The sequence below is a fragment of the Penicillium oxalicum genome, chromosome V, assembly GCF_001723175.1.
Source record: "Penicillium oxalicum strain HP7-1 chromosome V, whole genome shotgun sequence".
Taxonomy (NCBI): Eukaryota; Fungi; Ascomycota; class Eurotiomycetes; order Eurotiales; family Aspergillaceae; genus Penicillium; species Penicillium oxalicum.
Genome location: NC_064654.1, coordinates 516,097 through 542,323, shown reverse-complemented (window position 1 = coordinate 542,323; position 26,227 = coordinate 516,097). Strand labels below are relative to the sequence as shown.

Below are 26,227 nucleotides of genomic sequence, written 5' to 3'. Positions count from 1 at the left end.
ATCGTCAAGTGACGGGTGTCGCAGGACCGGGCACAGCGCGCGGCGGGGGCAATGACTAAGGCCTCCGCCACTTCCCACTCAACCCGATCCGTTTTGGTTCTCCATCGATCGTATCCGAGATCGTTTCTTTGACTGCACCCCCTTTGGACCTTTGCTCCGCCCACTCCGCCCTCTCCACCGCCCAGAGCTGGTCCGCAACGATCCAAGTTGGTGTTTGCGGCTGCCGGGTGTGGACTTGGTGCGCTCGGAACTGAGGATTGCGAGAGATGAGAGACGATGGAACCATCTGAATCAAACGAGCAGGGTGATCTCCCAGAGTGATGGAGGCTCTGATAGTGTGCCAATTCAATGAGTGATTACTTGACACCGAATGCCTTGCTTGCCTGCTTTCATTTGTGGTTTTTATCGTAGTTCCTTTAAAAAAGTGTCGGCGACCCATCCTCCAAGGTCCTATCGCTCGTTATCTCAAAGTCTCTCTCCGCCTTAAGGGACCCTACGTAATATCACCTCCAACTACCCGCCCGTATATCTCTCTGCCGCGCACCGATTCTCCCCACCTCTCAGCAAACAAGTCGAACCACAATCCTCCACAGACTTTCAGCCAAGATGGCGGACGTTGAAATGAAGGAGGCAGAGACCTCTTCCAGCAAGAGCAAAGCTGTTGCCAAGGGTGCCGACTCATCCAGCGACAAGAAGAAGTTCGAAGTGAAAAAGGTACCTTAGTCCGCCAACCTTGGGAGCCACTGACAATTCACGGTCACCCATCACGGAACTAACAACTCACTTTGACAGTGGAACGCCGTCGCTCTCTGGGCCTGGGACATTGTCGTCGACAACTGCGCCATCTGTCGAAACCATATCATGGACTTGTGTATGTTCCTCCGCCGCGCGGTCCACAGAGATTCGCCTGCGTTTGATAGGAAACCCCGGACTGACCTCTCTTGTTTCAATAGGCATCGAGTGCCAGGCGAACCAAGGATCAACAACTACGGAGGAGTGTACTGTCGCCTGGGGAATCTGCAACGTGTGTATCTACCATCCTGGTCCCTTTCCAGTGGAAACACCAGACTCGAACGAGTGACATTTAAGTGAGAATACTGGCTGACATTGTTTCCCCCACTTTATTATAGCACGCATTCCACTTCCACTGCATCTCGCGATGGCTGAAGACCCGACAAGTTTGCCCGCTCGACAACCGAGACTGGGAGTTCCAGAAGTATGGACGGTAAACGACGCTGGGCGTTGTTGTGTTTACGAGACATCTCTTCGAGGTGCCCTTTCGGGGTGGCTTGTTTTTCCCTCTCATCCTCTTATTTCACCCTCAATAACAAATTTACCAACGAGATCAATGCACTACCGATACCATTTCAAAGCTACTGGGCTTGCGCCTCTCTTACCAACTCAAATAATAGAATGTCTCGGTGGAGGACCAGTCATCCCCATGATTCGACCTGAGCAAGGAATTCAAGGCCCATGCAGTCGCCATTTGGTAAACAACTTGCCTAGTTCGAAACAAAGGTCTGGCAGGGAGACGATTCCAGACCCATGACCTTTCTCAGTCCTTTGGTTTTGCACCCAGCCATTTCAGACATGATGTTTCCGAGGATGACGATGATTCTGACAATGGTGGCCCTCTCCTCCCACCGCTCTCTTCATCTTCTTCTCAAATCTCAGCGTGACTTCTTAGATGCCCCATCTACAGCCAATCCAATCCCCCCTTTTCCTCACGCAGCAGGGTATTCACGCAACCTTCACCCCATCAACCACCACCCCGTGGACCCCCGCCGTCCTCGCAGGCAAACTCCCAAACCACTTTTCCGGATGGCGATTATAAAAGGGCCAGGGCGGAACCACGACCAGCGCAGTAAATAATGTCCCTGCTAACCCAGTCCATAGCGTAAGATGGATGTCTTTGTAGATGTAACCGGCCAGGAAGCTTAGTGTCTGTTCAAAAGCAGGAAGAGAGAAAAGTGATCATGTCAGCTTGTGTCCGATGTGCAGCAAAAGTCCAACCTGGAATGACAGAGCAGAGAGAGAGAGAGAGAGAGAGAGAGAGAGAACAAGAAACACAAGACAAGATGGAAATTAAGCTTCAGTGCTCCGGATATGAAGGGGGACCTAAACTCATGTTCAAGCCTCAAGCTTGAGCTCGACACTCCAAACCAATCCGCGCAACACTCCGTATAAAGCGCAATACACAAGGAAATCTCCCATCAACACCCATCTCTCAGCCACCCTCCATTAAGATGAAATGAACTTACCCCAAAAAGTACAAGCAAGACCGTACTCAAAAGCTCAGCAAGTCGTTGGCCGTGAAAGTCCTACACGTTTGTTCCCGCCCAGTTATCGCGATTAGCTTGAGCTTTCAATAAGACAGACGCAGGGTCGCGTGGAATCGAGGAATGTCAAATCGCGCAGTGCAGTGTAGTCTGAAGGAGGAAAAGAAGGAGGAGGATTCCAATCATCTCTTACAATCTGGCCTTCAAAAGCATCTTGCAATGGTTTTAGAATGTCGTCCATGGCTTTGGAATACCGAGGGATACTCTGGGGATCGCGAATCACGGGTATTTCCAAAAGGAGGGGGAAAAAGAGAGGAAATACGGGCTGGACTGGACTGGACTGGACGGTGGTAATGTAGTCAAATGTCGCTGGTCGATTGAAACGGATGTATGGTTCGGAGATGGGGCGGCTTATCGTATTGTTGTCATCTGCCCATCGGCTCCGCTCCCACCTCCGCCTCGAGATCTGCGGAGTGCGGTTGAGTGTAGTCGGGTGATGGAGCCGATGGCTTGTTGGCTTATAGTGGCGAAGCTTATGGTAGATGACAGATACTACCTAGTTCAACAGCGTGCTCAGCTGTACGAACGAGAAAGGGTTGGAAGGATTACGGAACCACTTCGAACTACAGCGGAGTCGAAATGTTTATGTGAAGAAAGGACAATGAAACCCGGACATGTATATAATTTGAATTTATTTGAAAGGGGAAAAGACCGTACCTAGGTAGGTAGCGCACAACTGCCCGTCTCATGATAGAGATGAATGGAAAGTAGGAGTGCGATAGTGGTTCTGTATCATGTCTACCCACCCGCGGCTCTACTAGCTGACGAGGGCCTCTAGTTTCTTTCCGCAACGGCCATAGATTGCACATGTTCAACCCCCTGAGCACAAAGAAAGGTCGTGGATCCGCCGTGTTTGAAAGCTTGTCCCTTAACGAGGATGAAGAGAAATGGACGGGAAAATATTGAAGACAATTGGCCATGCAATTATAGCATTTAGTCAGTTGGAACAAAAATAGAGATAAGCTGACCGTGACCTCGGTTCTAAGTCTGTGGCCGGTCTCAAGTCAAGGTAGGCCATCAAGAAAAGAAATTCCGCGGTTGCGCCAATCCAAGACCGAGAATTAGCGATGACCCCGGCAGCCTTGGTCTAGAGTGAATGATTCTGCCCCGCTGATTGCATCGACAATCAACAGCGGCCTTCACGGCCTAGGCAGCTCGAACCTCGTGGCTGCGCAGCATGTGCCTTGGTAGCCTGCGTGCTAGCTTTTACACAATGGACAGAGCACCACTCTACTCAGAGGTTACAGTAGCGCCACCATGAGCAGGCTCGAGTAACTTCCATTGGCAGGTGATGTTGTTGCCTGCAAAGTGGGCAATGATGCGATCGGCAATCTCATCAAAGCGATCCGTTGCCAAGGCCAGGATGGTTGGTCCCGCGCCAGAAAGGCAAATACCCAAAAGGCCCGGCTGAGTGGCTGGGGTCATGGATTGCAAGATCTCCGTCAGACCCGGAATGAGAGTCTGGCGGTACGGCTGATGCACTTTGTCCTGCATTGCGAGATAGATCATGTCGGGGTCTGGTGGTGAGCTGCCCAAGGCGGCGGGAAGCAAGGCAGCGCGTTGGAGGTTGAAAACCTGCAAGAAGAGATTCGTGTCAGTGCGAAAGTGGCTTCGTCAGGTATACTTTGTGGGATTTTAGTGTGGAAGCATGGATGACATACCACGTCGGCACGAGTGTAGGTCTGTGGGAGCACGTTGCGGGCGTTCGCTGTGGGCACGACAAAGTCGGGGATGATCGCAATCGCCTTGATTTCCGGTGCCCAGTCGAATTTGCGGTAGTGACCAATGCCCAGTGGTGGCTCTGGAGGCTTAATGCCAGTGTCGACTCCTCCGGCGGGGGCGGGGAGCACCTCACTCAGAGGGATCTCTTTGCGCGCCACATCTTCAGGCTTGAGCTCGTTGAGGTAGGTACCGACGAAACCACCAAACAGAGAGGCGGCAACATTGTCCGGATGCCGTTCTGCAAAGCAATGCCATTAGGTTAGTATATCTGGGCGGCGATCTATGCAGCAAATGCTTCGGGTTGGTAGAGAGTGGATGCCAAATTGCGCCGGTATCACACTCGTCTCCAGCAACAGCTCTGGCGACCAAGACAGGGGAGCTGAACCCCCGACGAAGCGCATGCCATTGGCTGAATCGTGACCATGCGCAAACCTGTGAGCCATAGGTTTCTACTCACCGATCATCAAACAATAATCCAACAAACGATCCTTGCTCAGTCCCAACTTGCCGACCTCGTTGGCCAGCATCACACCAGCGACGACGGCCGTTCCAGAAGATCCCAACCCCCGACCCAAGGGAATCGGGTTGACAATATGCACGGAGGTCTCCACAGGAAATGCACGCTGGTTATGGCACCGAAGGACATAGAGGGCGACGCGGGTGATCAGATTGACCTCGGGGTCCAGACTAATCTGCTCAACGGACTTGCTCTGATCCTCGTAGGTGATGGCGCAGTTCAGCGGTAACGTCGAGGATTGTTTTGTAGAGTCAATCTTGACATGAATATCGAGGTGGAGGGACAGGGCCAGACCGATCACGTCGAAGCCAGGGCCGATGTTCGCTGACGAGCATGGCGTGCGGATCAAGAAAGAAGTGCTCATGTTGGGCAGATGGTCGACGAGCGCGATGAGATCGGGAAGACCTAGGCCAGTCAAGAGAATCAATAGCTCTACAAAAGGTATGGGCCAGCGACTTCAATCAATGCCCAAAGAAAAGGGTTCTGGGGTGCGATTCGCGGCAATTGGAGAAGATATGTCTTCCGCAAACCATACGAATATGGAGGGGCCGATGACTCGATGCGGGCACTTGGCGTGAGCTCAGCAGAAAAAAGCGAGCGCAAGTCCGACGTCGGGGGCGAAAGTGGGGGCGCTGCAGCGGCTCACCTTGCGTCGCTGAGTCGCTGAGTCGTTGGATTGGAAGCTTGTGTTTGGGCTCATTGGTCCCGGGCAGAATACAAAGTCTGGTGTAGAGTGATAAGGCTGGAGGTTAAAACTACAGCACACAAGCAATGCAACACCATCTGTCTGCAAAGCTGCTTGTGGTTGGTGTCATCGATACAAGTAAGCAGAGGCGGCTTATATGGAGGAGGGTGGAATATAATCAAGAAAGACACGAATAAAAGGAAGATTTCATTGTCTTGTCTTGCTGTACAGCAAGTAGCTTATCAACACCAGGTAGAGCTTCCAAGCCGAAAGATTATATGTTGATGGGTGACCGCTTTCGTGTGCATTCAGGGGATGGATATCCATTCAGATCCAAATTTGCCGCCTTGAGGCAGTCCAGTCGCTCGATGGATCAGGCAGAGCGTGTGCAGTAACCAGCAGAAGGAATCAAATTTCATCCGTGGAGAGTGCTGAGAATATAAAAGGATCAAGGGGACATCTCGGAAGATCGGGGAGGTCGCGGAAGCAGCACGTGGACTATATCACGGGATCACGTTGAGATTCTTGAATTCGGAGTCAGCTGCATCGTGGATACTTGTTGGATTTGGCCGCCTTCCTGGATGGCTTGGTTGAATGCATAAAACCATCTCCGCAGACGCGACCACACTTCCAAGCACGGTGGCTCACTACGCACGCCCATGCAAGTCATGGATATCACTCCCGCGGTTGTAGCGCAGGAAAAACGGGTAAATACCTACTGCCACCTACGTCCATGCTGCACATCTATCACGATTCATCCTCTCCTCATCGTGTTACCTTGGCCCCCGGCAATCGAGTCATGTCCGCCCGCAGATGTTTATTAAGGAGATAGCCGATCGCAGTGAATGGCCTTCCATGCAGAGAAAGCACGGGACTTTCTGGCTTCGGTCACTCGAAAAAGCGTAACAGTCCAGGGGGAAAACAGTTATAGAAAATACCTCAACCTCGCAGGACGGGATCCAGCAGGATGCGGGACATATTGCTGTCAAATTGGATTGCTCTATGGGTTAGGCATCCATTTGTGGCTGGAATACACTCTGGATAAGAAAAAAAAAGGGTAGACTCTGTACTTAGTAAGTGGATCCTCGTACCATTTGGCGGCACAGGCCAACTCCAGCGTGAGACATGAAGCCCAAGAGGAAGCGGAAGAAGAAGAGCAATCCATTATTGACTCGTTAGTACGGGCTCAATCGGTTAGGTTGGTCAAGTTTTGAGAAAACTAGCAAAGTATACGGGAGCATGGAGTTTGAATACGTAGTCTATAGCTTAAAGTCAACGGAAAGTGATACTGCCTGCAATCAGTTCGGATATACTTGCTGATCCGCTGAGCGGGGGGTTGCGAGGTGATACTACTCAAGTGCGTCCTTGTAATGCTCGCTTCAGTCGGGATGTTCCAATTTACTTTGTGACGATTAGGCCGGTCGCTACAGTATTTACGTCGGGACCCGCCGAGAAGTTTTTTTTTTCGCCGACCAGACCACGGCCGAAGTGATCTCTAAGACAAGGGGGCCGTGGTGGATACTGGATGGTCTACATAATACCCCTCATACACAAGTTAAAGGATTATTCTCAGTTCTCACGCTTAAGTTCTTTGTAAAACTTGCGGCATGAGTGTTCCGGAGCGGAGTACTGTATGCTGGACAACTGTATACGGTACAATTAATATTCAATCTGACATGTGACTGTAATTACGATAATCTACAAAGAAACTACTAGAGCGCAAGAGCTGACCAAGGACTACCGTCCTGTAAGTCTCTTGATTATCTTGGAAAAGAAAAAGCAAGTCTCCTGCTGGGCGAGGAAGGATTTCTTCTCTTTATTACATGACTGCATCAAAGCAGTTCTGATCTATGCAATCCTGCATACTGTAACTCTGCAGCCTTGTTTCATCGGCGGTACCGTACAGGGCTTTAAATCCACCGGCACACGCGGTGCATGAGTTCCGGGGCCTGTGACTGGACCAGCGGCCCCCCCGAAGCCCGCTCCAGCCCGACAATTTTTACGGTGTAAAACTGCAATCCCCATCCAGAACCACCCGTGGCCGCCCAGTCGAGCCCGTGCGTTGTTCTCGCCACAAACCTTTTTCGGTCACCTCGAAAGCCGTCATCCATCATCTCCTCCTTCCCCCTCCCACCGCACCTCGGCCCTCGAGATTTTTCTCTTTCAAACCAATCCATCGAGCTACTCGCGACTTGAGATACGCTCGCAGAATCTCTTTGTGGGAAATCAAAAAGACAGAGAGCGAAATCTCTGCGCACAATTACAGACCCCTCCCAACTACCCGTCTCCCAGCAGAAAGAGAAAAAGCTTGCGGTCACGTAACTCGGAAGATTCTGCCTGTGAACAGACTTCCTCACGTACTGCATCCAAAGCTTGCGACTTAGCTCGCTCGCGCACTTACAGCCTGTCGCTCTGGAGCACCCAAGCTCCTACTCACTCGACTCCTTCAAGTTGGCGGGACTTCGCTATCTTCAGTACTCTTCCCTTCTTCACCCTCTTGCGGGCCCCAAGTTCCGGGTCTTCGGCGGGGGCGACACCAGACCCCCCTAACTTGACTTCACACCCCAATCTGAAGCGTCGCAGCCAGACGTACGTCGGGAAACGTCAGACCCTACTCAGGGGGTCTGGCTCATGAATGGAGGCCTGCTTTCCATAACGCAGTCCTCTTAATATCAGAAAAGCAAACCGGCTTACGCTCTGTGGCTGTTCGTGCTGCCGACAAAGCATTTATATCAAAACCATATCGAACTCTCAAACAAACCTCATTACCAGAGTTTCTCCCCATCACAGAGGGGAACTCTCATCTTGCCCACCCTGGCGAACTAAAATCTGATATTCGATCAAACCGACTCCTCCTCCGCCTCCCTCTCCCCCAAACCAATCGTTGACCACGACAAAAACCTTGGCTGGTCTCCTCCCACGGATCCCACTGAAAGACAAATCATTTCAACCGCCGCCATGTCCAGCAGCCACCGCTCAGACAAGGAGGTGTATCTGACTCGGTATAGTACTCCGGCTCCCGAGCTCGACGACCATCGTTTCCAGACGGATCCTGTGAGTACACCTCGCATTGAGGCACCGCAAGGTGAGCTTCTCAGCAGGCAGGATACCGTGGCCCATCAAGGTCCGAGAGGTGAACCTCTGCCCGAAAGACCCGATCTGCTGCAGCCTCAGGATGCCCTGCGTGACAATAATACGACTGTCTTCCGTGACTTTGAGCAAGCCATCGTCGATGACGATCGTTCGGACGTCGATGCCGTCGGAATGGGACGACGCATCATGATTGATCCAACATCCAATTTCCAGACGCCTCGTCGGTTCAGTGGTCTTCCGCAGGATCATCCTGGGGGTGTCACGACCCGCAGTTCCTCTGTCTCGGCCCGCTCATCGTCTCCACCCAACTCAGTCGACGCGTTCGCGGACCCCCGCCGTCGTGAACGCGCCAACACTTTGGAAAGTCATGCGGCACCCGACCTGGAGGCTATCCTGCAGCGGACCGTCTCGGGAGGAACTCACGCACGTCGTCCCACTTTCAGCAATGCGAGTGTCATTCGCCCTCAGCCTGGCGATATTTCGGTGTGTGCCCTCGATGAGCCTGGCGTACAGATCACCTTTGAGGAACCCGGTCGCATTCCGGTCATTGATTATGAGGAATTGGAGGAATTTGTCGCCCTGCATCAGCAGAAAGAGGCTGCCCATATCTGTCGCCGTAAACACAGCGTGAGCTCGCAGAGCAAGAAACCGCGGATCTTTTATGATCTGCGCCCCGGCGCCAAAAGCCCCCTCGGCGATGGGCACAAGCTCTCCGAATCGGCCAATTCGTCGGATACATGTGGTGTGTGCGATGAAGACGAGAAGCAAACCGCCAAGGTCCTGGATGAGAAGGAACTGATGGCGACTCTGCCCAATGCGAACGATCCTATGCGCTTTGGGTTCTTCTCGTCTGAGTCTCAGACCACGGTGCACGCGGCGGAGCTGGGGGATTTGGTTCTCCCCGGCGACAGTTTCCGCGACTTGTTCCAGTTGGGTCCAGAGGGTGGTGTATGGTGGTTGGACGTGGTCAACCCCACTGAGGCGGAGCTGGGTGCCATCTCCCGTGCGTTCTCCATTCATCCGCTGACCACGGAGGATATCTTGACGCAGGAAGCGCGTGAAAAGGTGGAACTCTTCAAACAGTACTATTTTGTCTGTTTCCGCACCTTTTACCAAATCGACAAGTCCAGCGACGACTTTTTGGAACCCGTCAACTTTTACATGGTCGTCTTCCGCGATGGGGTCCTGACTTTCTCCTTCTCGGAGAACCCCCACGCCTCGAATGTGCGCAAGCGTATCGGCAAGCTGCGCGACTATGTCTCGCTCAGCAGTGACTGGATTTGTTATGCCATGATCGACGACATTGTTGATAGTTTCGGTCCCGTCATCCGTGACATTGAGCTCGAGTCCGAGGCCATCGAAGATCATGTGTTCATTGCGCGCGTGGACGACTTTGAGACCTTTCTGCCTCGGATTGGCGGTCTCCGCAAGAAAGTCATGAGTCTGATGCGTCTTCTTGGGGGCAAAGCGGATGTGATTCGTGGTTTCTCGAAGCGCTGTAATGAGCAGTACTCGGTAACTCCTCGCGGCGACATTGGTCTCTACCTGGGTGATATTCAGGATCACGTGGTGACCATGATGTCTAACTTGGCGCACTTTGAAAAGATGCTCAGTCGGTCGCACACCAACTATCTGGCCCAGCTGAATGTCAACAATATCGTCATGGGCAATCGTGTCAACAAGGGGCTGAGTAAGATCACTCTGATCGCGACCATCCTGGTTCCGATGAATCTGATCTGCGGTCTGTTTGGTATGAACGTCAATGTTCCTGGCAAGGATGATGATGGCCTCGCCTGGTTCTTTGGAATCATCGGAGTGATGGCGGCGATTGTGGTGATCAGTATGTGGTTGGCCCGATGGCAGAAGCTTGTGTAGGGGAGTCGGTAGGGTAAGCGCAAGCGGGGAAAAAGGGGCGAGAGAAGGAGATCATTGTCGATCATCTGGATGTCGACAACAGTTGCAACTGCTTCTGAACGCCCTCTAGTTCTGTGTGTTGTTTTGTTTCGTCTTTTTGTCTCGTTTGCATACACTCCTTTTGAAATAGGTCATGTCATGATCGTGCCCTTATGATTGATATCTCTGTGATGCTTTTCTGATGCTGCGATACATCCTATGAGCGCGGACTGGCAGTTGACACGTTCTTGTTCGTTTTTGACATCTCAGCTGAGAATAAATGCTTGAAATTCGATTATCTTGTCCAATCTGCATCCGAGTAATGATTACTCCATGTAATAATTATATGCCCGTCACTTTTGTCTCTCCGTTCATTCGAAGCGGTCTCGATTCCTTCCACTCCAAAAACCAGGTTCTGGGCTGGCCCACTGACTCCAGCGGTTGGAAGCCACATGTGGTTCCAGGCAACAAGGCACTCCATTTCCGATAAGGCTGAACTTCCTCGATAAGCAAGGGACGGGTAGCTCTCCAATCTACAAAAGTCGAAACTCAGCTGATCAACACCAGCGCTGAATGTCGCTCAGGTCTTTGCGCTGTCGCGAAGAAGGATCGCAACCTGTTCGAGCACCAATCTTCAGCTCTCGATATCCTTATCTGCTCACCGTCACCTTCTGACGCCTCCCCCGACCTCTCTCTGTCCCCAGATAAAAAAAAAAGGGATTCTCCCATCTCACACGCAATCCCGCGGAGCAAATCATCCCCCTCCCTTTGGAATTTACCACATCCATGCGCCACCACCCGACTGCACTGCAGTATCTCCTCGCTGCAACAGCCGCCAGCAGCCTCAGCTCATATGGCATCCACCTTGCCGCCGCCTCCAGCGACCATTTGCCTGACGCCCCGCGCGAGACGGAGAGCAGCCTGATCGGCGGGCCGATCATTAGCAGCGGGGCTGGATTTCCCGTTGCGCTGGACTCATTCAACGGACTGGATGTGCCAGGGCTGAGACATGAAGACTTAGAGACAGGGTCATCATTATTCCCTTCTGAAAGTGACTCCGGACAATTGGATCTTGTGCGGAGGAATTATCCCGCAGATGCCAAATCATTAGGGAACAATCAGTTCCAGCAGCCAGTCATTGAAGTCGGCGGGATTCAATGGTTTTTCGTCACCAAGGAAGTGGTGAATGGGGTCAAGGCGAAAACCACATCCACATTACCCGCGAGTTTGAATGCTCGTGAAGCAGAAGAGGAAGACAGCCCGAAACTCGAATTGCGGAGACGAGAATTGCTCGACGAGGACGGCGAGGAGCGGGAAGAAGAGGAAGAGGAAGAGGAATTATTGGCCAAACGCGACCAAACGACCGTCTATCTCTCGTTGACAACGTGTAGCAAGCCTACGACGAATAGCACGGATGCCGCACCGGGTACATTTCCTCAATTACAAATATACTATTCGACAGACCCGAAGCTATCCAAGCCCGGACCTGGCCAGGATGATAGCCGTCAGACTCTCGTCTCTGCCGTGAATGGCTTCGCAAATGCCTCGATCACCACCGATGGCGATATTTTCATTGGCGTTGCTGCACCCAACTCCACAGTGTGGAAGGGGAATTACAAATATCAAATCGCCACCTCCATCGATGCCCCTTTCCACAGCGTTATCGACAACGATCCTTTCCTGTACTTTATCGACGCCGACATGTCTGCGGCACTCCTGGTCACCAACAACTTGACCCAATCCGATCCGGATTCCACCAACTACAAGCAATGGATGAACCTCACCCCACCATTTACCATGTTTGCGCACAATGTGAACAATACCGCACTAGCAGGACTAGAACGGTCTTATTGCGCGTTGGAACAACTGTCGTCGCTGGGAAGCATCAGCAGCTCGACCGAGGTCGGCATGACCTCTCGGGGATTGGGAAATAAACCCAAGGAGCAATTTTACATTACGGGATTGAATCGGAGTTCGACCTATAACGGCATCTTGGCCATGCGTGGCAACTCGACGCAATGGGATAATGGAATTATTGGCGGTGGTGGGAAGGTCTGGAAGGCAATGAACTTTACCACCAAGGCTGGTATGTGCTTTCCCCTCCCCCCAAAAGCAAAGTCTGGCTCACCGAATCCGAATTCCCCGTCCTGGGGACGTATATTGTGATCTTTTTGTTGTCTGTCTGCTTGTTTGGGGTTTTTTTTTCGAATTGAATTCCACTGACCCAGTCATGATACAGACGACAACTGCGCCGTCCTCTTCAACCTCACTTTCTGCTCCGAGGTCGCATATGCCGTCCCCGCCAACCCCAAACGCACCAATGTCAGCCAATTGCGCAACATTTACGACGATTACGCCTCAAAATACTATCAAAACTTTAATTATAGCCTCCAGCAAGTCCAATGCGACGCCAAACCCGAATCAATGTACTCTCTCGCTGTCGGCTGCGACGACTGCGCCCACGCCTACAAGCAATGGCTCTGCAGCGTGACCATCCCTCGGTGCGAAGACTTTTCCAGTACAGCCGACTACCTCCAAGTCCGCAACGCAGGCCAGGCCTTCATCAACGGCTCCGCCCTTCCCGAAAATAATGCATATCGGACCAACCCCGTCACGAACGTGAGTCGGAATCCGCTGATCGACTCGGAGATCCAACCGGGTCCGTATAAGGAGATCCTCCCGTGTTTGGACATTTGTTCGTCGTTGGTCAAATCCTGTCCGTCGACGCTGGGGTTCGGATGTCCGACGGGGGACTGGTTGAATGCGAGCTATGGATATCGAAGCAGTGATGGGGATATCACCTGTAGTTATTTGGGGGCGGCGTTTTATCTGAACCGTGCGTCGAAGACGGGACTGGCGCTGGAATGGCCTGTCATTTGGATGGTTGTGGTTGTTGTTGTCGCCCTTGTCGAGGGTTGGGGTTTGTAATGTACATATGTCGCATAGATGGAGGTGAATAGATTCATGGCAAGCAGTGTGGTCATTCCTCAATGTAAAAAAAAAACATGGATGATGCCTCGACTGGATACAATGCAACTCTTTAAATTTACAGTACCTCCCTGGGCGTGATGTATCTCTTCAAGGCGATATTTTAAAGATTATTGAAGATTCCTCATGGTCCAACTTGAAACTTCCATAGATGAGCAATTCAGTTCAAATCATGTTCAAAAACCCTCCAGCTCCAAATCCAACCCGACCCAGCCCACTAGAATATCCATGGTCGGTAGTTACCGACTTGATATGATCATCTCCCAACTAAACAAGTAGGTAAAGCTCCGACTTTCCATCCGCATCTCACCCATCTCACAGGGCCATCATCCCTCCTTATAAAAACAAAACCAAAAAGAAAAAGAAAAAGAAAAACCCCCCAATTCCATCCCAAATCACCAACTCAATGCACTCTTCCCATCTCCCACCCCTCCACCCTCCACCCTCCGATCCCCCCATCTCTCCCTCCAAACATCCCTCTCCTCCTTCCACAACTCATTCACACATGGATCACACGAACTCCCACAACACATCCCCAATTCCGGCGGCGGCGGCGGATCGTTATACGCGCGCGACGCCGCACGGAGAAGTTGTTTCGTACGAGTCCCGCTCAGACGAGTCTTCTGGAGACGTTTGAATGTGGGCGTTTCGCTAGGTGTGTAGTATGCTTCTATATTTGTGTGTGCGTGCGGATGTGTGTCGACAAGATGGTGTGGGGGATGATTTTCACGGGTCGACTTTGATGTCTTTTCCGGGCTGAGAGGTGAGAGGGGAGGATTGTTTTTTGGATTGGAGGGTTTCGAATTTGAGGACGAGTTGGTAGCGGGATTTGGCGTTGGGGAAGGAGTTGGTGATATGGTGGTTTTGAAGAAGGAGGTGATTGGGGCGGAGATGGTTGATAGGAGGGATGAGGATGGTGGAGATTCGGGTGAGGGTTGTATAGGGCTGGGTGGATGGGGATGGGTGGTCATGTTTGGTGTAGAGGGTCGAGTGTAGAATATTTTTTTGGTTCGCTTTTTGAGGTTGAGAGATAGGTAGGATCTGATGAGATAGGGGGGAGGTGTTTATTGTGTCTGCGAGAAATCGAGACACGGGCTCTTGATAGTTCAACGGTTGACGGTGGTCTTGGGCGACGGAACTGGGTTTTGGTCAAGGTTGGCGTCGGTGTGTCAATTTGTCTGATTTGATCACTTTCAGATGAGATCGGATATGATTCTGGCGAGATTGACTGTGTCGTGATGTCCCGGTCTTAGATGGACGCTTTGTAGTGCCGGCCGTATACCGAGTTGAGAGTATACTATGATGGGATCACTGCTCTAGATCCTTGCACTTTGATTCAGTTTGAGTCGAATTTGTCTGGGGATCTGGTTGATTTATGAGTGTGATGAGCTATGTGGTGATTTAGTATGGTGGAAATGACTTACCTCTGACATCTCGGCATAGAGAGAGAGAGAAAGAGAAGAACATAGTGCCAAGTTTTGTATTCAGACTGGCTGGCGCATCGACATGAAGACTCTCTGCCTTTCAGATCCGAGATCGGGCCGAATAGGAACAGATTCACTGGCAATGCTTGGCGGGCTTTCGGGACGTGCCGTAGTGCTGGCGTACAAGAAGTTCAGCCGAGCAAGTAGAATAGAGATCCTGCTCGGAATAGAAACTGGCCTGAATGTCAAAATCTCTCAACAAGAGGCGCAGCTTGAGACACAATTTACAATGAAAAGGGTTGCTCAGAGGTACTTAGTATTCTATAGGCAGGGCCCAACCCGATGAGGGCCGCTCTGAGTCTATCCGATGTACGAACCCGCCCTCTCCAGTACAAGAGCAAGCTATTTTACAACGCCAAATAAAAAAAATGGGAAAAAAAAGTAACAGAACGCTCATCATTGGTATCATCAATCATAAGTTTGGACCAAGTCTCCCTGACTCTGAGCCTATTTTCGCCGCGGTGTGGGCGTCCAGATATTCCCGAGCCCCGACCTGCTGGTTGATCCAGACCCTCGCGGTGTGCTACTCCCAACCTGTGACAAGAGCTTTTGCGCTGCCGGGGTCAACATCTTTGTCTTTCCTCCCGCGACTGCTCCCCCCGGTGTGCGTTGTAATCCAAAGTCAATTCGGGGGCTACTGGCGAACCGCGGCGTGGCCGTGACGGGCGTTTTCAAAGTCTGAGCGGCCTTCGCAGCTCGCTTGGTCCGCGAAACACGATCGACCATGCGATGGTGAAGAGCCTCGCGCTTGCGAGTCTCGCCAATCTGAAACGGATTGGGTGTCGTGTCCGAGGATGACCCCAGAAGTCGCCAGTCCGCCTTGTAATCATCGGCAGACGATGTCCCAAAACCCAGCTCGGGCTCATCTTCGTCAACAAATGCATAGCCATTGACGCGAGGGGTCTCGCCACCCGGTATGGCAGACGCTTCGGATTCGCCCAGGTGCGGACGGCCTGCAATGACATCTTTGATGGCGGATAATGAGGGAGAGGGCGGGACCGCGGACGCTGCATCGGCAGCGGCAGCAGCGTCGTGGTCCAGGAGTCGTGTGTTTTGATACAGAGTTCGTTTAGGACCGGCGCGAGAAGCGGTCTCGGCCTGTTGTTGAAGGGTCTCGTGGGTGTCCTCGATTGAAGATGGGAGGAACATGAGACCATTGTCCGGACGGTGTTTCCAGGAATCCGGTCTGGCTGGCCGCGCGTCAAGATCGGTCTTGATATCGGTCTCTCCCGTCTCTTTTCGCTTGGTCAGGCTTGTCTCAGGATTGCCGCCTTGTGCGGTGATACGTTTGACCTCTTGCTTGTGATGAGCGATTTGACGCGCCGATGGAATCTTGTTGTTATTCCAGAGAAAAGCGTATTTTTCACGCTTCTTGGTATTTTGCTTGTCCAGAACTTTGTTGAACGATTCGTTGTCTTCACTGGTGTACTTTGCCTGAAAGGCTGTCAAGCCCATGTTGGACACGTCGGGGATTTCTTTGCCCTTGACCGTTGACGCTGTCGTCGCCGTCGTCGCTGTTGATGCTACCGACATGGGAGTATCCCCACCCCATCCACGGGGCGTCTCATCGGATCGGCCGGCCGAATGACGAACAGGTGTACCCGCCACCGACCCGGTTTCCGTCTTGCGCCTGGCGTTCGAACCCGGCGTGGGAGTTCGCATCACATCCGTCAGTCGCTTCTTGGCACTGGAGATCCATGCTTTGTCCTTGGAATCCAATGCATCGAGATATTCCTGCTTCGCCTGGATCTCCAGCAGACCTGGAAAGAAATCACGGGCGATAATGTGGGAGAGCGCGCTCGTGTAAATGTCCTCGTCCAGAACGGTCGCAGGGCGCTTGATTCGTTTCGGAGCGGGAGGAGGGGGCATCAGCTTGCTGTCTGGTCGCTTTGCCAGAGCATTTGACGACGAAGGGGATGCCATGGCTTTGACATCGATATGGTTGTAAAGGTGAAAAAAGGAAAGACGGGGAGCTGGGGAATTGGAAATGTCGCAAGTCACATAGGCTCACAGCTGCGTAGGATCTCTAAATGGTGACCCGATAAGATAACGATGAAGTGGGTCAAGACATCACGTGGATCTGTACAATACCTCGCCAGTTGTCGGAGGGAGGACGTTTCGATTCGCCAAGTCGAATCTGGCAGCAGGTGAATGATACTTGCGGTCGTCGAAGTTTTGACTTGATATCAAAGGACCGTCACTTTGCCATTGTTTGAAAATAATCAGAGGTGCTGCATGAGGAGTCTTTGAAAAGGAAGAGCTCATTCAAAATTTGACAAATGACTCTGAAGCAATAACGTGTAGCTGAACACCAGATGCCTCACATAGACTTGAGACTCCACTTGACATACGTTCTCTCTAACCACGTCACATTCATCTTGATAATCTCAGAGTATAGTCTAGATATAGGGAAGAAAATACCAATAGAACCTTGTATGCACCCAAATCTGAGTGTTCACACGGAGTAAAAGTGGTAAACTAAAATATTCCGACTTCGCGGACCACACCTATACGTCCTCAACCCATGAGACTATGAGACAAAAAACAAGGGTCACCGCTTCAATTTTCATATACATCCAACGCCCGTTCTCTTTTCCTTTCCCTTTGTTTTTTTTTGCAGATAGCGGAGTATTCTCCATTACACAAGGGTCATATTTCAAACCCCATTGGAAAAGTACTCTGAACTTTAAGGTTCGCAATCGCAAATCGCAAAAATCTTCCATAGTTCGCCCACTTTCTTGATTGACTTGTTCTTCTCAAAGCAGGATGATCTGTGTAATGGAAGTACTGTTTTTTTTGAATCGTTGAGTTCGCTTACTATGGACAGAAAACTTATCCACCAGGGACACGATCAGACCTTGACGGTATATGAGTATGAGTGAACATTTTGCTTGACAGAAAGATGAAGTAATCAAGCGATTCATTTTGTGACATTTCTTCTGGCGCATTCGAAAGAAGTCAGATATCGGTTATAGCCAAATAATTTGCGCCGCCTGACATCTCATCAACGGCATTTAAAAAATCCGAAAAAAAAGCTCACATAACTCGAGATATGCCAATCCAGCATGGTCATGCTCTAATGTTGTCTAATCAGATACCTCTCTGCTATGACCTAAGGTTGTTTCAAACACAAGTAATACAGCACGCGATGACGTACCATGAAGCGCTAAGTTTCTGCAATCTTTGAAATTACATGCACGTTGCAGTCCGATCTACATGCATAGCCATCATGACTTCATCCTTGCATTTCATGCATCGGGCAAGAAGAATCCAGAAATTACTTGGGGACCCGCTCTCTGATCCCGCTTGATCGGCTTGATATCCTCGGCCCTTTGTGGGTTATGCAGTTTAACATGATCATATCACAACATAATCTTTGGGTGTTGAATCTGTATGTAGAAAATTCGCGGTATACTGTATTTACTTATATTTAAAATGATCCCTAAAACCCCCTCTACCTACTACCTATCCAAGTCAAGATCTCCAAAAAGCAAAGGAGAGGGGGAAAAAAAAAGAAAAGAAAAGGTGGTCCATACATAACTATCAATTTCACAATGGCCCAAAAAAACATTTCTTCCCCAAATCTTACGTACTATACTGACCTTCAGCTTGGCACTACAAGTCCTGTCTAGAATTCAAAATGATCAACCTCCAAACCATATACCACCACACCATCCACTTCACCTCCCACCCCGCGATGACCTGACCCCCATTTCAAGTCTACTTTTTACAATTTCCCCTTCTATTTCCTGGGTGACTTGACTCTTGAAAAAGGCGGTGTCGATCAAACAACACACTCACTCACCCAAAATGCCCAAAGTATAGATCATACCCGGCCATATCTATCCATGAACCGCCGATCCCAACTCTAAGCCTACCTAGCCCAGTCAGTCCCTCAACCCATGAACACAACACACTCGCCCTGTCCAAAGAGCGCGAAGAAAAAAAAACTAAGAGTCCGGCTACTTCAGCCCTAAATTTGAGTTCGATTTGCCAACGCTTTTCGGCATAGGACCGAAATTGATCGCCATTAATTTAGTCATTCACATTGTATGTCTCCACTCTTCTCTCTTTTTTTTTTTCTTTTCAAGGGAGAAAAAAAATACCAAAAACCAACCCCAAATCCTCTCCCCTCCCCCCTCAAAAATAATAAGAATGAAAAATGAAAAGATTCCAACTTCTCCACCAGACTTTCAACCCCGTTCTAACTACGTTAATAACTCAAACCTAAAAGATCCCGTCCCCAGTTTCAGCCCTCCCGAAAAACTCAAAAAAACAAAAAACGGTCGACTCAATTTTGAGAACGGGTTGAGTTTCAAACCCTTTTACTGCATAATCTACGTATGGAATATACCTACCTAAAAAAAGTATTGGACGACTACATATGTGGTCATAGATGTGGGTTATGATATGTATTAGGTACGGTTGATTGACTGGTTGAAAAGAGAAAAGAAAAAGACTGGAGTCTGTCCGTCTGAAGGTGCTCTTCCCCCCCTAACACCTAACAACCCCACTTGTGATTATTTTTGGGACTGTTTTTTGAGTTCGGAAGGGGGAGAGGGGGGGGGGGGGGGGGCGGTAATTGTTTACCTGCACTTTAGTACATATGCATTTGACATGGTACAATTTCTCCATAGACGGTGTTGTGGTGAAGGCTGAAAAAGTACGGTATATTGAATTAGTACCTTATCTGGATCAAGTGTCTAGGACGTATATACCCTAAACGTAAACCCGGACAGTCGGGTACAGAACCTATAATCTCCGTGTCTGCATTCATTTATTCTCCTCCTCGTTACAACCGAAACTGAAGAGAGTCATGTAAATACCCAACATGAGTTATCACCAGGTAGTTCTAAGACTGCCAAGGTTATTAAAAAGAAAACACAGATCCAAAATCCATCTTTGCCTCCTGGCGTATATACCTATGTCTCTTGGATGCTTTATAAAAGGTTTGCCTTGGGCATGAATTTCTGCGCTTGGCTCATCTAATCAGATCCTTCCAATATACAAAAAGACCATATTTTCACACGTTCGCTGAGGAATGCATCGCACGAGGACAACCCGGTTGCAAAGAGATAAAAGAACAAGGAGAATTCCAACAGGAGAGAGAGAGAGAGAGTATAACACCCAACCATGAAATTGGTAATTGGTACGTAAAACAACCAGCAAGAAACAAGCGTATCAATCAGGCAAGAAAATGTGTGTGGTTCAAACAGGTCATGGGCTCGTAGAGATCTATCACGGACAGAGCATCTAAAATATAAGACAAACAAACACAAAAAAAAATGAAGACCAGTGAGCAACCAGCCTGATGAAAGGGCTGGCTCGTGGTTCGCATGCGCCATATATGTATGTGATGAAAAAAAAGCAAAAAAAGAAAATCCAAGATCATCATTTTTGCGTTCCAAAAAAAGAAAAGAAGATTGCTTTCCTCTTTTCCTTGTTTTTTCTTTGCTTTTCCCCCCTCGGGAGGGAGCGGATTGAAGCAAGGCAAGAGGGATGAATGTGAGGAAAGAATGGAAAGGACAGGGACGAGCTCAGCTCGCAGGGGTCGGGAAGAGGGAGTAAGAGGTGGTGCGGGACTTTTTGCGATTGGGGTTTCGGTTCGGTAGGGTGGGAAGGGCGGATGTTGATGTTTGGATGGGGACTGGAGCAGTTCCACTGCTACTAGTTCTGATACTGACGGTATCAGCATCGGCTGCCACGTCCGGGACGCTCTTGGAGCGATCATGTAGTGCGGCCTCGGCACTGGCCAGGCTTGCGTTGCTGTCGGCGTGTGCCAGCATATGAGACTCGGCGAGACTTTTCGTCGGGCGGTGCAAATTGCCCGAGGCAGGGCGGGCCAGAATTTCTGCGGCGCCGAGTCGATCCGTCGGCATCAGTTCGCGTGAGTTGCACAAGGAATGCACGAGTTCCGGGACAGAGGCCGTCGAGACGGAGGAACGGTGCTTGCGCACGATGCTGGCCGCACGGGAGAGCATCAGACTCTCCTGGGAGTTACATTTGCTGATGGGCGAGAAGCTGGACCGAGGCGAGCCGTTGTGGAGACCGGCCAGGGGGAATGGAAAGTGCCGGTCTGATGAGGCATCGGCATCGGCGTCGGCGCCGGAGAGGTAGTCTTCATACATGATGTCATGATTGAGGTGTTTGGAAAGGATGGAGGGGGTGACGGGGTGAAAATATCCCGCTGGCCCGTGGATGAAAGTGCGGTCGTAGTCGGTCGAAGGGGTGGGAACGGAAGGGGGAGGTGCGCTTGAGCGTGCAGAGGACTGATCGAGGTCGGGAGTGGCCACGGTGGAGATGCTCAATGGACTGGGATCGAGGTGTCGACTAAGCTTTCGTGGCGCCGACGAGCCCCAGGACTCACGGGCCTCGGCAACGTTGCTGGCCTGGGGCCGGGTCTCGTCGATGGAGGTGCGTGTCCAGTCAAAGTCCGAGGTGGACTCTGCAGCGTGCTCGTAGCAATAGTCAATGTCCGCATCCCACGAATCATACGCAAGGTCCTCGCCGTAGGAGAAACTTTGTCCACCGGGGATCACGGGGGAAGTGCCATCCAGCTCGTCGGTCATCACGTCTTCCTTGGGCGAAGTGACGGGCCCCGTCTGAGGGAGGGTGGGTGAGCTGAGAGCTTCGGAGAATTTGCGAGACAAGTCTTCCGCGATGTAGATCGAAAGCGGGTTTGTGGGAGCCACCAGACGACCAGTCCGACGAGGTTCCACCGTGCCAGGACTGATATGCGAAGTCGATCGAGAGTGGGCCGTGTTGGTGCTCGATTCGGGGCTTTCCCACAATCGCGTGCCTTCGTCCTCCTCGGGCACCTCTTCCAGCTCGTACTGGCTACTCAAAGACGTTTTGCGCGCGTTGAAGCTGTCGGCGAATACCGGGCCAAACTGGATCTTGCTCGGCGATCGCTCGGGGCCAATGTACTCGGGGTACGTGGGCACAGGGTTCAGTCCCAGAATCTCGTCGATAGCCCGAGGCGCCGGTTCGATGTTCTCCTCCGAGGGGACCTCGGGAACCATTGGTGGAGGCGGAGTCGTGGGACATTGGCGAGGATATCTCGAGACGGGGCGAGAAAAGTTCTCGAATGTGCGAGATTCTGTCCGCGTGTGGCCTCCTTGGCTGGGACTCATCGACACTGTTGCGGTGGGCGAGGCGGGGGGACTTTGAGGCGCCCGCTCATTCACCGTGGTGGCGGTTCCAAACGCCGCGAGGTCGTCACTGGAGACATTGCGAAAGCTGAGATCATCGGCGCGAATACCCTTGAGGCCAGCCTCGGGACGCTGGGAAGCGCGAATGACGGAGAACTCGGTGACAAGGTCGTTTTCACGAGTTTGATCTAATAGTTGGAATTGCGAGGGACTGGTGTGGGTGAGATGATGGAAATCAAATGGATCGGAGATGATGCTCTTGAGTCGTTCATCTATGGAAAAAAGAGATTGGAAGAAATCCCATGTCAACACTCAATTCGTGCTGGGTCTGGTGGATGCGGCAATCATTGACCGGGACAATGAAACCCGTTGGAGTGATCGGGGTGAACGGATGTCAAAGGGGTTTGTGATGAAGAGTAAATTGTAGACTTACGGTGATCGGCCTGTCGCCCTCGATGCCGACTCGGCTTCTCACTGCGGGGCTCGTCCTCCTCGTCCAGCGTGGCGGCGATGGTGATTTTGCTTCCTTGTCGACGGAGAATGCGACTCCCGCGCGACAGCAGCGACCTGGACGACCGCTCTGACCTCTCGGCACGCATTCCCAGTACTGACGGGGCTCGTTCATCCTGCAGATCACTCGATTGCTCCACCGAGGACATCATCGATGAGCCCGGGGAGCGGCGCGACACCGTGGACGTCGTGGTGTTACTTCTTGAACGACTCCCAAAGACCGACAGGCGTTTGGGACTCGGGACGATGGCGGTCGAGCGTGACCGAATATGCGATGCATGTTCTGGTGGATCGTTGGAGGAACGTGTCGAAGGCGGATCACTTTGACTGGACTGATCATCGTCCCACTGTGCGGGGAGACGTGCAAAGGCCGACATGGTTCGGGATGCCGACCACTGGTTGGTCTCAAGTGCACGAGAGGGGAAAATAGAGGTTGATGAGGAGATGGGTTAATTTGGACCTCGACTTGCGCTTGGGACAAGAAATAAAAAAGAGAAGAAAAGACCACCGCACTGCGCCCGATGGATTGGGTGAGGAACGTTGTTGTCCCTTTTGAAGGACCAAAGAGAGAGAAAGAGGAAGGGAGAGAAAGACAGAGACACAGAAGCAGGTGGAGACGAGACAGTTCAGACGGGATGGGTGGGCTGGACGTCAAAGATGTCCAATTTAAGGGCGATCAAGTTGAAGCGGCACCGATTGGTGCGGTTTCATGGTCAGTCGAGGCACGAGGCTCGAGGCTATATGAAACTCTCTTCTTTTCGAGGTGCAAGAGAGAGAGAGAGGTGCACACCGGGTCTGTCGAGAATAGAAACCTTCGGTGGTCTGTGGGAACAATTGACCCCTTCTGATGTTTGAGAAATGGAGAGGGGGGTTTGAGAGTGCAAAGGAGAGACTGGTCGATAGATTGCAAGATCGTGGAGAGAGCTTTTCCGGGTGGAGGAGAAGGAGGGTGGAAGTGGACAAGGGGACCACAAAATTGAGTCACGATGGAAACGCGATACTACTATTCTTCAGATGAAGATCTCTCTCGGACGGCAGCGCATCAATCAAGACTTGAAAGGAGAATCTGTACAGTCCACACATCCACAGATACAGACCAGAGGAAGAAAGGAGAGGAATGGTGAACAAGCGTTCAACAGTGAAAGAGAGAGAGAGGGGGGGGGAGAGAGGGAGGGAAAGATCCAATGGATCAAGAATCGATGGAGGTGCGTCGAGAAGATGCAGGTTCTAAAGAGTAAGAACGAAGAAAGAGAAGAGGGGGGAAGGAATTGGGCTCTGCTGATGGAAAGTCTGGTCTGGAGCAGGCGGATGAAGAACTCCAGAATGATGGATCCCGACGATGCATCCAGAGGGACTCCCCAAAAGACCGAGAGGAGCGTGATTCTTTGAGTCTGTGAAGAGAAATTATGGGCAATGCGCATCCAGTAATTCCCACGACGAAACAGGTCCATCATTACCAATAAGACTAATAATAACCACGCATCGCTCCCGTGCCCGCCGTGGTACACGACGTGCCCCATCCACGCCCCCGTACGGTAGGAGATGTCAACCTCTCGGTACCAGATTCAAAAAATAAAAGATTGGCAATCCCTGTAAGAAAAAAAAAAAAAAACAAAAAAAAGAAGCAGAAAATGATAAATCCCAAAATCAACCATCCCAAGACCCAAGACCACAAGATTCCCACTTTCCACGGCTGATTCCAGAGAGACTCCAGAAAGGAGCCTCGGTGGATCCGAACGTTCAGGGGCGCTGCGCGATGATTTGAGAGTTCGACCGTTGCACAGACAGGACGCCGTCACGTCTGCTGAACTGCTCCGGTCCACTTCCACCGGCACGATACCGTCGCATTTTGATGGGATCGGAGGGTGATTTCCTCTTTACTGTGGCCCGGGGGGAGATTGGCATCATGACTAGCTTCGTAGCTCCTCTGGTCTGGCCCAGATGGCGGGAGACGGGCCATATCGTCCCAGAGTCCAGAGTTTGACATGATTTGATTCCATTTGTCTTTTTGTTTGTCTGGGTATCCTATCCATCAGCTTTGATCCTCCTCGACTTGATTCATTGGGGAAGAGGATCAATGCAGATATCCTTGTTGATATTTTTGCATTCTTTTATTCAAAAAACAAAAGTCCCATGTTATGTGTGCCTTCGTCAGTGATGACCCCGATCATCCACAACGAGTCCCAATTCCATGGAACCATCCACGCAAATGGTCCCGATGGAGCTGACTTGCGCGTGCAAACCCCCTCGGGAGGTCGGGAACGTGTTGGTGAAAAGTGGAGAGCCATGAGCCCTGGACGCTAAACTACTTTTGGAAAGAATCGGCGTGAGAAGAAAGGAGGAGAGAGGCACCACCTCCCCCAAAAGCAAACCAAAAAAAAAACAAGACATAAATTACGCTGAACACAAAACCATCGAACCGACTCAGGACGCCTGAGATCCAGCAAAAAGGCCGTCACCCCCAGAACGGCACGACACCGGTCCAAACAACTCCATGATACGTCACATGATCACAGTCGGCGTCGAGGCGAGTCGTGTCTCGGGGGGCCCACCGTCCTCGACACACACGATTGGAACAGGTCCTGGACCGCTCATGAGTCAGGGAACGTGCCTGTCCGGCTCGTCCCATCCATGCATGATCAAAGCTGGCTCAATCACTCCAAGGAGGGACAGTACGGTCGTGCCCTGACCCGAAGACCATCTTGTGGATGTCATGTTTGCTCCAGGACCACTCCTCAGCTCAAGTCTGCTGATCTTCGACGCGATTCTACGTTTATTCCCGTGGTCTTTAAACTTTCCACCCAATCCTTCTTTCTGACACGCAAACCAATCAAGAGTCGACTCGACAAAAGAAAAGAAAAAAAAAGGAACACAAAAGTCATTTACATCGAGATGATTATCAAGAGGCTGGAAAAAGAAGGAGAATAGCTCTCACAACAACAACAACAACAACAACAACAACAAAAAATTCAAGAACCAAAAATCAAAAGAAGAAATCAAAAAAAAACACCTCCATTCTTGTTCCTGTATACATGCATCAAATGCTGCAGGTGGGCGCATATCCATGCGCATTGGATGTACCACCGTACGTCCGGCCAGAACTACACCTAATCAATCGGGACTCACTGCCTACGAGTCTCCTACAATCTACTGCACTGGACCGAGTTGCGACATGAGCTTCCTGCTTCTCTCCGTTCAGAGGCTGTGATTCTCGGGTTCAAGGTCCCTCGCATTTAATCTTCATCGTGCCTTGCTCCCCCCCAACTTGGTCGAGGGTTGATACCGCATATCTGGACCCATGATACTTGCCGGAATGCGCATTAGACTGGATCCAGGCATGATCTATCGCATTGTTCCAAGATCTCTACCTAGCTCCCGGCAATTTGACCATGTTCTTTCGTGACAGCCGCACATCCACAATTTCGACATATGGTAGATCAATCAGATGGTAGTGGTATTATCAATCAACGAGAGGGTCTCAATTGTACACAACAAATCAGCAAAGCATATACAGTAACGGGTTTTTCGTCCAATCGATACACACGACACACACACATACCCCATCAAATTTCGGATTTCGGATGTCTCAAAGCGTCCGCCAGCCTCCTCCACCTCCGACTCTCGCCCGGTGAGCAAGAATCATGAGAGCTGTCTCTTTTCTTCTCCCCCGCGTCTTTAGCGCAGCCTCGGCTGGAGGGGGCGTGAATGAGAAAGTCTGGGTCGAGCGGGGCGGGCGTCACAACGGTTTTTTTTTTCATTCTGGATTGCGTCTTAAAATCCCTCAAGAGAAATTAGTGGGAGATGAAGACGACTGCAGGAATAATGGGTAGACTCGAGTTGGGACT

General features: G+C 51.1%; 10 protein-coding genes across 10 annotated transcripts; 4 read left to right on the top strand and 6 right to left on the bottom strand.

The window, feature by feature from the left end:
• Positions 1 to 606: 606 nt before the first annotated feature.
• Positions 607 to 1,229, top strand: POX_e06318 (RING-box protein 1; the record flags this gene model as incomplete). Its single annotated transcript, XM_050115141.1, has 4 exons — positions 607 to 714; positions 793 to 871; positions 954 to 1,024; positions 1,131 to 1,229. The coding sequence occupies 4 exons, from the start codon at positions 607 to 609 to the stop codon at positions 1,227 to 1,229; spliced, it is 357 nt and encodes a 118-aa protein (XP_049967601.1).
• Positions 1,230 to 1,545: 316 nt separating this feature from the next.
• On the top strand, positions 1,546 to 1,872 carry POX_e06317 (uncharacterized protein; the record flags this gene model as incomplete). Its single annotated transcript, XM_050115140.1, has 1 exon — positions 1,546 to 1,872. One exon carries the CDS (start codon positions 1,546 to 1,548, stop codon positions 1,870 to 1,872), a length of 327 nt encoding a protein of 108 aa, XP_049967600.1.
• Positions 1,873 to 3,569: 1,697 nt separating this feature from the next.
• Positions 3,570 to 4,942, bottom strand: POX_e06316 (Homoserine kinase; the record flags this gene model as incomplete). The annotated part of the gene is made up of 3 exons (XM_050115139.1): positions 3,570 to 3,914; positions 4,001 to 4,299; positions 4,519 to 4,942. 3 exons carry the CDS (start codon positions 4,940 to 4,942, stop codon positions 3,570 to 3,572), a joined length of 1,068 nt encoding a protein of 355 aa, XP_049967599.1.
• A 2,231-nt stretch (positions 4,943 to 7,173) lies between these two features.
• Positions 7,174 to 7,440, bottom strand: POX_e06315 (uncharacterized protein; the record flags this gene model as incomplete). Its single annotated transcript, XM_050115138.1, has 1 exon — positions 7,174 to 7,440. One exon carries the CDS (start codon positions 7,438 to 7,440, stop codon positions 7,174 to 7,176), a length of 267 nt encoding a protein of 88 aa, XP_049967598.1.
• Positions 7,441 to 8,221: 781 nt separating this feature from the next.
• Positions 8,222 to 10,231, top strand: POX_e06314 (putative metal ion transporter; the record flags this gene model as incomplete). Its single annotated transcript, XM_050115137.1, has 1 exon — positions 8,222 to 10,231. One exon carries the CDS (start codon positions 8,222 to 8,224, stop codon positions 10,229 to 10,231), a length of 2,010 nt encoding a protein of 669 aa, XP_049967597.1.
• An 804-nt stretch (positions 10,232 to 11,035) lies between these two features.
• POX_e06313 (uncharacterized protein) lies at positions 11,036 to 13,177 on the top strand (the record flags this gene model as incomplete). Its single annotated transcript, XM_050115136.1, has 2 exons — positions 11,036 to 12,335; positions 12,489 to 13,177. The coding sequence occupies 2 exons, from the start codon at positions 11,036 to 11,038 to the stop codon at positions 13,175 to 13,177; spliced, it is 1,989 nt and encodes a 662-aa protein (XP_049967596.1).
• A 455-nt stretch (positions 13,178 to 13,632) lies between these two features.
• On the bottom strand, positions 13,633 to 14,208 carry POX_e06312 (uncharacterized protein; the record flags this gene model as incomplete). Its single annotated transcript, XM_050115135.1, has 1 exon — positions 13,633 to 14,208. The coding sequence occupies one exon, from the start codon at positions 14,206 to 14,208 to the stop codon at positions 13,633 to 13,635; it is 576 nt and encodes a 191-aa protein (XP_049967595.1).
• Positions 14,209 to 15,168: 960 nt separating this feature from the next.
• POX_e06311 (uncharacterized protein) lies at positions 15,169 to 16,644 on the bottom strand (the record flags this gene model as incomplete). Its single annotated transcript, XM_050115134.1, has 1 exon — positions 15,169 to 16,644. One exon carries the CDS (start codon positions 16,642 to 16,644, stop codon positions 15,169 to 15,171), a length of 1,476 nt encoding a protein of 491 aa, XP_049967594.1.
• A 3,614-nt stretch (positions 16,645 to 20,258) lies between these two features.
• On the bottom strand, positions 20,259 to 22,759 carry POX_e06310 (uncharacterized protein; the record flags this gene model as incomplete). Its single annotated transcript, XM_050115133.1, has 2 exons — positions 20,259 to 22,144; positions 22,306 to 22,759. The coding sequence occupies 2 exons, from the start codon at positions 22,757 to 22,759 to the stop codon at positions 20,259 to 20,261; spliced, it is 2,340 nt and encodes a 779-aa protein (XP_049967593.1).
• A 2,863-nt stretch (positions 22,760 to 25,622) lies between these two features.
• On the bottom strand, positions 25,623 to 25,721 carry POX_e06309 (uncharacterized protein; the record flags this gene model as incomplete). Its single annotated transcript, XM_050115132.1, has 1 exon — positions 25,623 to 25,721. The coding sequence occupies one exon, from the start codon at positions 25,719 to 25,721 to the stop codon at positions 25,623 to 25,625; it is 99 nt and encodes a 32-aa protein (XP_049967592.1).
• Between the last annotated feature and the right edge of the window lie 506 nt (positions 25,722 to 26,227).